Here is a 12,641-nt window from a genome sequence, read left to right on the forward strand (position 1 = left end):
CGCGGCCCCGCCCCCCCCGGCGCCCCGCCCCGTCCGGCAGCGGCCTCTCTCCCTCCGATCCCCCCGCGCCCGGGACCCCCGGCCCCACTGTTGCGTCAGCTCGTCGGGTCGGGCCATGGGCCCCGCCGCTCGCCCCGCGCTGAGATCGCCGCCGCCGCCTCCGCCGCCGCCCCCGTCGCCGCTGCTGCTGCTGCTGCCCCTGCTGCCGCTGTGGCTGGGCCTGGCGGGGCCCGGGGCCGCGGCGGACGGCAGCGAGCCGGCGGCCGGGGCGGGGCGGGGCGGAGCCCGCGCCGTGCGGGTGGACGTGAGACTGCCGCGCCAGGACGCTCTGGTCCTGGAGGGCGTCAGGATCGGCTCCGAAGCCGACCCGGCGCCCCTGCTGGGCGGTCGCCTGCTGCTGGTGAGCGCTGCTGAGCCATCTGGCCGCATCACTAAACCCCTCTCCCAACCCTCCCTAGAGACCCCGCACCCAGAATCGACGTTCATCCTCCACCAAGCCCTGACAGTCCAGCGCCCCTCCCCAGGCTCCCCAGGCACCCAGCATTCAGGCTTCCCAAACCTGAGAGCCAGATGCTTTCCGAACTCTGGCCTTGCATCCACTGTGATGACCCCGGCTCCCTCCTCCCCAACACCCTGCCTCCCGCTGCTCATGGCCCCTTGCCACACAGATGGACATCGTGGATGCCGAGCAGGAGGCGCCGGTGGAAGGCTGGATTGCAGTGGCATACGTGGGCAAGGAGCAGGTGGCCCAGTTCCACCAGGAAAATAAGGGCAGTGGCCCGCAGGCCTATCCCAAGGCCCTGGTCCAGCAGGTGCAGGGGATGTCTAGGGGGGAGGGGCTGGAGGAAGGGATTCCAAGGCATCTGCTAGAGCCAGGCCCTCCTTAGATGGGCCCTTAAGAGCTTGCAGAGAAGCCCTAGGCCTGGGTGGGTCAGGGCACTTCAGTTTGAAGAATGGAGTCAGTACGGCTTCGAAGCAGGGAGGTGAGAAGAGGCCAGAGAGAGGGTGGGAAGCTTGACCAGGCTCTGAGAGTATGGGATGCGGGGGGAGCTGCTGCTAGCAGCCACTGTGGGGACTGCCCTGCTAGGACCCGGGAAGGCACAGTGCATCTGGAAGGGAGGCAGGAGGAAGGAAGTAGTTTCCACCTTTGACTTCCAGGAGCTTATGGCTAGTCTGTCCAGAGTTTTGCTCACTGCAGGGCCAGGAACTAAGAGCAGCTGGGGCTGCAGGTGGTGAGACAGGTGTGCAGGCAGGGTATATGTTAGCCTCTTGCCTTCTATCCCTCTGCAGATGCGGCGGGCCCTCTTCCTGGGAGCCTCTGCCCTGCTTCTCCTCATCCTGAACCACAACGTGGTCCGAGAGGTAAATCAGACCAGGCCGTGAGGGTAAGCAAGCTGGGGAAAGGGAGACCCAGGCCTGCTGACTTCCTTGTCTCCCTGCAGCTGGACATATCCCAGCTTCTGCTTAGGCCAGTGATCGTCCTCCATTATTCCTCCAATGTCACCAAGCTGTTGGATGCACTGCTGCAGTGAGTTGGCATTTAGATTTCAAAGGACTGACCCTGGGTACAGAGAGCCCGTGGCTCTCCCATGGGCTGATGGGGCTTGGGACCAGGGTCTTACCTGTTAGCCTTTTTTTTTTTTTGAGATGGAGTATCACTCTTGTTGCCCAAGCTGGAGTGCAATGGTGCAATCTTGGCTCACTGGAACCTCTGCTTTCCAGGTTCAAGTGATTCTCCTGCCTTAGCCTCTCAAGTAGCTAGGATCAGAGTCATGTGTCACCACACCCAACTAATTTTTTTGTATTTTTAGTAGGGACAGGGTTTCACCACGTTGACCAGGCTGGTCCTAGACACCTCACCTCAGGTCCACCTGCCTCGGCCTCCCAAAGTGCTGGGATTACAGGCGTGAGCCCCCGTTGCCACTACTGCTGCTGCCCCTGCTGCCGCTGTGACTGGGCCTGGTAGGGCCCAGCCTAACTGTTAGCTCTTTTTTTTTTTTTTTGAGATGAAGTCTCGCTCTGTTGCCCAGGCTGGAGTGCAGTGGCGCGATCTCGGCTCACTGCAAGCTCCGCCTCCTGGGTTCACGCCATTCTCCTGCCTCAGCCTCCCGAGTAGCTGGGACTATAGGTGCCCACCACGATGCCTGGTTAATTTGTTTGTATTTTTAGTAGAGACAGGGTTTCACCGTGTTAGCCAGGATGGTCTCGATCTCCTGACCTCGTGATCTGCCTGTTTTGGCCTCCCAAAGTGCTGGGGTTACAGGCGTGAGCCACCGCGCCTGGCCAACTGTTAGCTTTAAGACTGCCCTTTCGACTGGGAATGGTGTCTCCTGCCTGTAATCCCAGCACTTTGGTAAGCCGAGGAAGGAGTATTACTTGAGTCCAGGAGTTTGATACCAGCCGGGGCAACATGGCAAGACTCAGTCTCTACAAAGAAAAATACAAAAATTAGCTGAGTGTGGTGGCACATGCCTGTAGTCCCAGCTAATCAGGAGGCTGAAGTGGGAGGATCACATGAGTCCTGGGGGTAGAGGCTGCAGTGAAATGTGACTGTGCCACTGCACTCCAGCCTGGGTGACAAAGGGAGACCCTGTCTCAAAAACAAAAAAACAAACAAACAAAAAAGACTGCCCTTTCCCAGGCTGAAAACTGGGTGAGGGGATGGGAAGGAGGTGCCAGAGCCTGGAGCTTGGAGCAAGGAGGTGGCTCTGTGGGCAGAGGGGACTGGCCCCAGCAAGGAGGAAGGTGGACTCCCTGGGCTTGCAGGCTTCCCTGGCCTGGCTGGTGTGAAAACTGGAAAAACCAATAGAGGGAAAAGGCCTGGGGTAAATTGGAAGGCCAACAGGGGCGATAGTCATAGGTACCCTTTTCCTGCAGAGCTGGGATTGGGTGGGTCTGGGCCTCTCTTTCCAAGAGTCCCCCATCTGGCCCTCCCAGGAGGACCCAGGCCACAGCTGAGATCACCAGCGGAGAGTCCCTGTCTGCCAATATTGAGTGGAAGCTGACCTTATGGACCACCTGTGGCCTCTCCAAGGATGGCTATGGAGGATGGCAGGACTTGGTCTGCCTGGGAGGCAGTCGTGCCCAGGAGCAGGTGGGTGCTAGCAGATTACATGGGGCCTAGGGAAAGGAGGCTCATGGGGCCACATACATGGCCTTGTCTTGCAAATCCTGTGGCTTCTCCCCACCTTGGTGGCAAGGATGGCCTCTCCCACCCCACAGGAGTGCTGTGAGTGTTCAGAGACATGGCGCAGGTGGGTGCTCAGTGGGGTGCCTGGGCCAGGTCACGTGCAGTCAGTGTTAGCTGCTGTCCTCACGTTCTGCAGGCATTTGGAAGCCTTATTTTACTGTCTGTAGAATAAAGTTCAGACCCCTTCGCGTGGCTTTCACAGCTCTCTGCATCACTCACTCACTCTGTTTTTCTAGTCCTTTTTCCTATTCTCTGGCCACCCTGTACCAATGACTACACATGCCCTGGCTTTCTGCCACTGGGCCTTGTCTACGCCTGGCTGTAGACGTGGACACCTTTTCTCTCTGTGTCCACACGTCCTAGTCTAGCTAGAACCTTCACAACTCATCCTGCCACCGTTCTTTGGAAAGCCTCGCTCACAGCCCAGCTTGAAGTCCCCTCTCTCCCTCTTGTATCACAGCAAGGTGTGGTCAGGCTGTTCCTGGGCTTCTTGGGACAGCCCATCCTGCATGTGATGGGGGTGCGTCACTTTGTCTCCTGACAGCCAGGACAGTGTTTTATCGTCTCTGGATTTCCAGCGCTTGGCATCGGGGCATTCAAGGGTATTCTGTCCACAAGCATTTCTTGAGTCCCTGGACTGCTGGGCAGTCATCTCCCAGTCTCCTAGTGTACAGCCTCCAGCAGGTGTTGGCCACCGTGGGCTGTGCAGGGCAACTTCCAGTGGGGCAATCTTGGGATCAAATCCTGGCTCGGAAACATTAGCTGACCGATCTCAGGCTGGGAGTTTCACCTCTCTGGCCTCATGTTCCTCATTTGTGAACAGGGACGGTATTCTGTGTATCCCTGTCATGGGTAGCCCACACAGGCCTCTGGACAGGTCAGGCATTGGTGAGAGGCCTGGGGTGGGGCTGTGCGCAGTCTGCAGGTCGGTCTGGCTGCTCCAGAGGGCAGAGCTGAGCAGCCTTGGCCAGGCTGCAGGCTGAGGTCAAGGTGGTCCCAACCCAATTATTGGGTGGCCATGGCCGCTGAGGTGTCTGACGGGTGGCTGGAGTAGGCATCTCAGTGGCTGGCCTGATGGGCATTGGGCTCTCAGTCCTGACCCCAGGGCCCAGTCACCATCCCTCCAGCCTCTGGGAGTCCACAGCAGCAATACTCATGTATCAGGAAGGTCTGATAAACAGCAATGACACGATCTTGGCTCACTGCAGCCTTGACCTCCTGGGCTCAGGTGACCCTCCCACCTCAGCCCCCCAAGTAGCTGGAACTACAGGCACATGCCACCATGTCTAGCTAATTTTTGTATTTTTTGTAGAGATGGGGTTTCACTGTGTCGCCCAGGCTGGTCTCGAACTCCTGAGCTTAGGCAATCTGCCCACCTTGGCCTCCCAAAGTACTGAGATTACAGGTGTGAGCCACCATCCCTGGCTAATGAACCGTTCTTACTGCTCTTCCTGCCCTCCATCCTCACCTGGGGCTCTACAAGGTACATTCCCCAAGATGCACTGAACCTGGGGCACATAGGGCTCCCCAGGATGCAGTGAGCCTGGGGAGGCTGGGTCTCTGGCCTGCAGCAGAGCTTCAGGCTGGCCACACCTTCAGCCCAGCCTGCTGGCTGCTCTGAGGCATGGAGCTCTAGAGCACGCTCTGCCCTGGAGAACTTACGCCATAATGGCCACTCAGTCCTGTCATGGGGCTCAGGAGTGTCACTTTGTCTCCTGACAGCCAGGGCTATGTTTTATCATCCCTGGATTTCCAACACTTGGCATCAAGGGCATTCAAGGGTATTCTGTCCACAAGCTTTTTTTTTTTTTTTTTGAGACAGCGTTTCACTCTTGCTGCCCAGGCTGGAGTGCAATGGTGTGATCTTGGCTCACTGCAACCTCTGCCTCTGGGGTTCAAGCAACTCTCCTACCTCAGCCTCCCAAGTAGCTGGGACTACAGTCCTGTGCCACCACACACCAGCTAATTTTTTCTATTTTTAGTAGAGACGGGGTTTCTCCATGTTGGTCAGGCTGGTCTTGAACTCTCGACCTCAGGTGATCTGCCCGCTTCGGCCTCCCACAGTGCTGGGATTACAGGCCTGCGAGCCACCACGGCCGGCCCACAAGCATTTCTTGAGTTACTTCTCTGCCACACAGCGATGCCCCAGTCTCCTGGTATACAGCCCCCAGCAGGTGTTGGCCAACTGGGCTGCTCTAGCCCTGGGCTCATGGGGGCCCAGTCTGGAGAGGAGGTAGGCCAGAGACATGCTGTCACTGCTGGGATGAGCACAGAGCTGGTGGTGACCCCGGGACCCTCTAGGGCATGGTAAAGGCACTCAGCCTGGGGCTCAAGAACATGATGGCAGAGCAGCACTCAGCTGCAGAGAGCTTTGAAGTGAATGTGTGTATTAGTCCTAAGACATCCACAGACCCTGTGCAGAGGCACACCTGAGGGAGCGTGCTGTGTTTTGCTTACTCCACTGCACCATCTCATGAGCCAGCTGTTGAGTAGTCAGAGCCCAGCAGCCACACCACATCTGGGGTGAGTTGAGTCAAGATCCTTGTTGTTCCCTCAGTCACTCTGAGGCTGCCCAGGGGCCTGAGGCCGCCAGGCTTTACAGTGTTCTCTCAGTCATGTTTCCTTTCCAGATTCACTCATTCCACAAAGATGATGGGAGGTACTGGGTTAGAGTGGTGGCCACATCAGCTATGGTTACCTCCCACAGATAGGAGCACACAGACCCCCAAGGGCAGCTGCAAGAGAACGCTGGGTAGAGCAGGTATGAGGAGGGCGGGGCAGCCGGAGGTTAGGGGGCACATTCACCCGGCCATAAGAGGTCAGGGAGCTTCTAGAGCAAGATGCGGTGGAGGCAGTAGCTGAGAAAAGGGATAAGGTGGAAGAGGGTTCCCAAGACAGGGAACAGTATGGAGAGGCACAGACACGGGAGGGAGCCAGGAGCACAGGACACTGAGAGGAGGCAAGTGGCACTACAGGGAAGGAGCTCAGGCAGGGGAGCTGCGGGGCCTGGTGTGCAGGGGAGAACCCTCTGGCTGTGGGTGGGAAATGGGTGGCAAGGAGGGCATGAGAGACCACCCCCCCAACCCAGGAAAACAAAGCAACAGGCCTTGGGGGCTGGCTCCCTCCCGTACTGGGGGGTGTGAACGTTCAGGCTGGATGGGTGGGTGGGTGATGGCAGGGCCTGAGAAAGCTGACCAGGAGGAAGTGCAGGAGGATGGGGGTGGGAGAGTGAGCAGGTCCCAGGGTGGGTGCTAGGTTGCTGGGTGCTGGCTTGGGGAGTCTCTGAGGCTACCAGATAGAAGCTTCTGTGTGTGCAAAACATCAGGTTTGTTGCCCAGAGAGCCCTGGGCTGGGAATGGATGTGGCTCTTCTTGAAGCTGGATGGGAAAACGTGTAGGGCAGAGTGAGTCATCCTGAGAAGCACACAGTGGGAGGGACGGAGCCTTCGGAAGAGGAAGCTGGGGACTGCAGGGACACAGAGGCCATCAGCACACCTCACCTGCCTGCTCCCTGGTGTTCCTGGGGGTAGATGTTCCTAAGGGAGGCATGTGGGGGCGGCCCCGTGTCCCTGATGACTGCTTCCCTCCCCAGAAGCCCCTGCAGCAGCTGTGGAATGCCATCCTACTGGTGGCCATGCTCCTGTGCACAGGCCTCGTGGTCCAGGCCCAGCGGCAGGCGTCGCGGCAGAGCCAGCGGGAGCTCGGAGGCCAGGTGAGAGCCAGCCCCAGGGAGCCCCAGAGCCCTCAGCCCTTGGGCCTGCAAGACCGTGCCTGTCCTCTCCCCACAGGTGGACCTGTTTAAGCGCCGCGTGGTACGGAGACTGGCATCCCTCAAGACACGGCGCTGCCGGCTGAGCAGGGCGGCGCAGGGCCTCCCGGAGCCGGGTGTTGAGACCTGTGCCGTGTGCCTGGACTACTTCTGCAACAAGCAGGCTAGTGCCCTGGGTAGAGACCAGCCATCAGCTCACCTGTGATGCCTCCCACCTTACTCCCAGGACCTTGGAACCACCCCGACCAGGCCCTTCTCCTTCAGCCCCCAGGGCTACAGAGCAGAATTTCAGTGGGGTGGGGGAAGCGGTGAGGTTTCAGTTCCCCAGTTGAGGCGAGGGGCATGGGACCAGGCGCCCCCATGTGGAGTCCTGCTTCAGTGGCCTGAGACCTTCCTCTCCCACCCTTGTAGTGGCTCCGGGTGCTGCCCTGTAAGCACGAGTTTCACCGAGACTGTGTGGACCCCTGGCTGATGCTCCAGCAGACCTGCCCACTGTGCAAATTCAACGTCCTGGGTGAGCACCAGGGGCAGGGGCTCTTGGCCTTCTCCGCCTGCTCCTCACCTGACGCCTCCCTCCCTGTTCTTCTTCCTCTCCCTTGCAGGGAACCGCTACTCTGATGATTAGCTGCCCAGCTGGACTCTGCACGTGGGGATGGACCCTTCCTGCCTGCTCCCCGGTCCTCAGCCTGGGCTCCCAGGACAGGACAGGATGGGACAGCAGGATAGACAGGACAGCAAGCCCAGTGGGTGGGAGGAAGGATGAGGGCCCCACTGTGTCCATACTGGGAAGGGGGGGCTCCACAACTACAGGCTGAGGATCTAGGGCCGGGACCTGTCAGTCAAGGAAGAGGTCACTTTAGGACCTTCTCTGTAATCCTGTGACATGAGTCTGCCCTCCTCACAGGCAGCTCCCAGGTCAATAGGGAAGGAGAATATGGGGCCAGTGTAGCTGTTCCCAGGGTTCTGGGAGCTCCCTGTGGCCTGTCTGGGAATCCCTGGAGGCTGAGACTACAGTGGCCAGGTTTTGTGCTTATTTATTGGGGGGTGGGTTGAGGCAGGAGCTATCTGGCCTTGGGGTACCCTGGCCTGACCGTCTTTCAGGATACGTCTTGGTCAAGGCTGTCTGCCTGTTGCCCTTGGTCCTTGGGCACTGGGAGCCATGGGTCCCACTGCCTGTCCAGCCTGGCTCCCTTCCTGGGCCTGGCTAGGACCAGAGGCCGTAGATCCTGTTCTGGACTCCTTGGCTGCAGCTTTGTGTTGCTGACCGGGATACTCGAAGCCACAGGATCAATGTAGTGCCTCATCCAGGGGCATCCATTTTTTTTTTTTTTTTCAAAGAGTTGGGGTAGGGAAGGTTTAATAGTAAAATAAACGTGGCTATATTTTAACATAAGATATAAAATGTGTATGGGTGTTTTAAGATTTTAAAAAGTTATCTTAGGTTCTACTGCCTGTGGTAGAGGGAATTCTGAGATGGCCCCCAAGATGTTCCACTGCCCTCTGCCGTGAACATGTCTTGCATTAATATAATCTCTGGAACTGTGACTCAAAGGGATTTTATTTATTTATTTTTATTTTTTGAGATGGAGTTTCGCTCTTGTTGCTGAGGCTGGAGTGCAATGACACAATCTCAGCTCACTGCAACCTCCGCCTCCCGGATTCAAGCGATTCTCCTGCCTCAGCCTCCCAAGTAGCTGGGATTACAGGCATGCGCCACCATGCCCAGCTAATTTTGTATTTTTAGTAGAGATGGGGTTTCTCCATGTTGGTCAGGCTGGTCTCAAACTCCCGACCTCAGGTGATCCACCTGCCTCGGCCTCCGAAAGTGCCGGGATTACAGACGTGAGCCACCACGCCCTGCTTCTTGGAGGGATTTTACGCCCATGGTAGGGTTGTCTTATGGCAAGCTGACCTGAAGATAGGGAAAGTATTTGAGTGAGGCTTGCCCTAACCACATGAGCCTATTCAAAGTAGTTTTCTGCTGGTAGAAGAGGAGGAAGTCAGGGATTTGAAGCATGTGGGGGATTCAGTGCATGAGAAATCCTCTGTTGCTGACTTGAAGATGGAGGGAGCCCCATGATAAGTGGGCAGCCTCTAGGAGCTGAGACAGGATCTGGCTTACAGCCAGCCAGCGAGGACATGGGGACCTCAGTCCCATGGCTGCAAGGATCAGAATTCTGCCAAGTGGAGCTCGGAAGCCAGCTCTTCCCCAGAACCGGCAGAAAGGAATGCAATCTGGTAGATGCCTCAATTTCAGCCCTCTGGGACCCCGAGCAAAAATACCCAGCCACACAGAACCTGGACTTGTGACCTCTAGAACTGGGAGCTAATGAATACATGGCTGCGGAGTTGGTGAGGTCCTACCCCTGGACTTGGGCACAGGCCTCCCTCAGGGTGCTGAGGGTTGGTGCTCCCCTGAGAGGGGGGTGCCCGGGGCACCCCAGCCTCCCTCAGGATCTCCCGGGCCCCTCAGAAGCAGGAAGTTGGGCTGACCAAGGCTGTGGTAGCTCAGCTATATACATGGCCTCTCTTGACCCTTCTCTCTGAACTGAAGCGCTCTGATGGCTTCTTCACCAAGGGAAAACGCTTCAGGCATCTGGGAGCGTGTACCTTGAGAAGGCCTCAGCAAGTTTTTGGAGACTGTCCTTCACAGGTGAAGTGGCTCAGGGCAGGCTGGTGGCTTCATGAGGAAAACCCCAGAGTCTTGGCCACATGGCATTCTGGGCTGAAGAGACCCCCAAGGGACAGGGATGGGAAAGCCAGGGCTGGCAGGGTATCCTCTACTTGGGGGAGGCCTTGCCCTGCCTTCAGTGGCCTCCTGGGGCTATGACCTCCAGGATTTAGAGAAACCTTCATGACGGTCACCATTTCCTAAAAGCAAGGAGTTCCGCAGTGAAAGGAGGCGTGACCTCTTGGGTCCTTAATGTGGCCAGCACAGGTCCGGAACCAGGGTGGGAGGCTGAAGGTGTCGCTGCCCGCTGCCTGCTTCAGATGTCCTCACCGGCCCTTCCCCTGTCCACTCTCACCCGACCCCCTCCTGAGTCAGTGCAGGCCACTGAGCCCAGGTTCACCCCTCGTCCCTTGCTCTGGGGAAAGACGGCCCTTCACCTAGCCCAGGCCCTAGGGGCTTCCTCTGCCCTGGGTGTACTCTCCTATCCCACAGCCTCTCTCGGGAGGGAAGCAGGAAGGCCCCTTTTACTGAGGGCGCATAGTGCCAGGACTCTGCTGACTGACTGAACTGCATAGCTGGGGACTCAGTGGCCCCTGCCCAGGACAGGGAAGAAAGGGCTCTTTCCTTGGCTCAGTCACACTGTGAGGCCAGGACTGCTGTGGGCCAATGGCTGGGGCTTTATTACGGCGGGTGGGCTGCCAGCCACCTGCCATCCAGCCTCAGCACTGCCACAGGCTACATGGGCCGCTCCTGGGGCTGGTGTGCAGAGCTGGCCTGTCCCCGGCCAGGTGACAGTCTCTTCCTCAGCCTGACCAAGGCCTTGATGGGGTTCTGGGTGGAGGTATCCAAGTGGGTCACACCCTCCAGCAAGGACTTGCTGGGCTGGCTGCAGGGCTGCCGAGGTGGAGATGCGCAGGGCTGCCGAGGTGGAGATGCGCAGGGCTGCCGAGGTGGGGATGCGCAGGGCTGCCGAGGTGGGGATGCGCAGGGCTGGCCCAGCAGGGTCCTGCCCGTCTTGCTGCCAGGAAGGTGCTGTCTGCCCAAGGGCCTGAAGGAAAACCAGATCCAAGATCCCCTGTGAGTGCGGGGGATGCTCCACCCACCTGCCCCACCTCCGGTAAAGCCTCACTCACCCTGGGGATGTGCTCTGGGCCTGGACTGGCTGTGTTGCTCCTTGGGTTCCCTTGCTAGAAGGGGACCAGAGCCGGTCCTGCGGGATCAGCTACAAAAAAGAAAAAGCCAGTCTTAGAAGGGTTCAGGAGTCCCCTCCCCACCGTACAGAGAGGGTGTCGGAGCCAGGGATGGGGAGGGAAGGGCCAGGCACATACCCACGGGCCCTTCCACCTAGGGGCGGGGCCTAGGAAGCCTTCCAGGGCCTATTCTCAGCTGCAGAGCCTCAGGCAGGCAGCAATTAAGGGGAGGTTTCTTTCTGACATGGCTTTTTTTTTTTTCCTTTTTGTAGAAACAGGGTCTCATATCATCCAGGCTGGTCTCAAACTCCTGGGTTCGAGTGATCTGCCTGCCTCTCAAATTGTTGGGATTACAGGCATGAGCTGCCACGCCCGACCCCTGACAAGGCTTCTTATTGCACCTGAAGCCATGAATGGCTATAGAGGGGATATGGGACTGGAAGGCACTGGATCCGTAACATCCTCATGCCTTCTGGAAATGTGAAAAATGTTTCACAAAAGCACAGCCTAAGGCCTCATGTGATGAGGTGGGCTCTCCACAAGTTCCCCGGGCAGAGTCCGAAGACCTCTGCTGGGCAGAGGCTTCCTCCTGGTCTCCAAGGGCCCGCCCTCTCAGGCCCACCTTGAGGCCACCCTGCTGGGCCACTTCCCGGATTTTGGACAGCATTGATTGGAGCCGCCCGTTCTCCTCCTGTAGGACCTGGATGCGGATGTCGTTGGCCTGCACTTGCCTCTCCATGTGATCTGTGACGTTGCCAGAGTCTGTGGGACACGTTATCTGGGATTCCACGCTGCTGGATCTGCCTCCTGTGCCCAATGGGACAGGACCTTAGAAGGGAGGCACACCAGGTTGGGTGGGTGGCCTGGCAGGTGCAAGGGAGCTGTGTAGTGCACCAGGCCTCCCAGCTCATCTTCCTTCTCCAGAGGCCTTATTCCCCCTTCCCTCTCCCCTCACCTGCTGGGAAGATGACCATATTATAAAATCTGAGAGCTGGGTGGGACCTAGAGCTCTCAAAAGACTTAGCAAGGCCGGGCACGGTGGCTCATGCCTGTTATCCCAGCATTTTGGGAGGCCGAGGTGGGTGGATCACGAGGTCAAGAGATCGAGACCATCCTGGCCAACATGGTGAAAGCCCGTCTCTACTAAAAAATACAAACATTAGCTGGGGTGTGGTGGCAGGCGCCTGTAGTCCCAGCTACACAGGAGGCTGAGGCAGGAGAATCACTTGAACCCAGGAGGCGGAGGTTGCAGTGAGCTAAGATTGTGCCACTGCACTCCAGCCTCGCAACAGAGTGAGACTCCGTCTCAAAAAAAAAAAAAAAAAAAGACTTAGCAAATAAGCAGGAGAGGAGAGTGAATCTCTCTGACAAGGCCCCCTGTTTTGGACAGGCTAGAGCCAAAGTGAGCTGTCCAAGGTCACCCGGCCAGCTCAAGCGTGGGAATGGCAAGGCTGCGCTTCCCCTGCTTTTGTGATGGATGCTTCCTTCTGGCTCCATGAGCCTGGGGGAATTGCTGCCCCTTCTGGTTCAGTTTCCTGCTTTGTAAAAAGGGGCTATGACCTGCCTCACAGGGTGGTTGAGAAGGGGACAGAAGGGCCTGGATGATGTCTCACGAGCAGCTAACTGCAGATCTTCCTGCCAGCTCTGCAAATGGATTTGCCCCAGTGCTTTAGGGGTCTGGAGAGGCTGGGAGAATCCAGGTCACCTGATATCCAATCCTGTGCCAAGACGGGTACCTAGCACTCCTGTGCCATGGGGTCCAGGACAGTGGGCAGCTGGGGGCTGTGTCCTTGGGACTAGTCCCATGGTGTGGTTTGGGGAC

General features: G+C 58.0%; 2 protein-coding genes across 10 annotated transcripts in view; one reads left to right on the top strand and one right to left on the bottom strand.

Moving 5' to 3' along the window:
* On the top strand, positions 1-8,351 carry RNF215 (ring finger protein 215). 2 transcript variants are annotated; one of them, XM_038007613.2, is made up of 9 exons: positions 1-400; positions 669-812; positions 1,291-1,362; positions 1,443-1,528; positions 2,938-3,094; positions 6,785-6,901; positions 6,978-7,121; positions 7,370-7,472; positions 7,561-8,351. In XM_038007613.2, the coding sequence occupies exons 1-9, from the start codon at positions 116-118 to the stop codon at positions 7,581-7,583; spliced, it is 1,131 nt and encodes a 376-aa protein (XP_037863541.1). In that variant the 5' UTR covers positions 1-115; the 3' UTR covers positions 7,584-8,351. The 2 variants fall into 2 exon arrangements, with proteins under 2 accessions (XP_037863541.1, XP_007973586.1); XM_007975395.3 differs by having other exon boundaries at positions 2-400; positions 6,782-6,901.
* Positions 8,246-12,641, bottom strand: part of CCDC157 (coiled-coil domain containing 157) — a 21,274-nt gene continuing 16,878 nt past the window's right edge. For 5 of the 8 annotated variants that reach the window (XM_007975391.3, XM_007975390.3, XM_007975388.3 and 2 more), the window contains 3 exons: positions 11,442-11,647; positions 10,763-10,851; positions 8,246-10,677 (listed from right to left, as the gene is read on the bottom strand). In XM_007975391.3, coding sequence (XP_007973582.3) covers positions 10,365-10,677; positions 10,763-10,851; positions 11,442-11,647 — 608 coding nt within the window. In that variant the 3' untranslated portion in view covers positions 8,246-10,364. The remainder of the gene's footprint in view (positions 10,678-10,762; positions 10,852-11,441; positions 11,648-12,641) is intronic. The other 3 variants (XR_012089492.1, XM_007975392.3, XM_007975393.3) reach the window with 3 other exon arrangements.

This window comes from Chlorocebus sabaeus, chromosome 19 (genome assembly GCF_047675955.1).
Source record: "Chlorocebus sabaeus isolate Y175 chromosome 19, mChlSab1.0.hap1, whole genome shotgun sequence".
Taxonomy (NCBI): domain Eukaryota; kingdom Metazoa; phylum Chordata; class Mammalia; order Primates; family Cercopithecidae; genus Chlorocebus; species Chlorocebus sabaeus.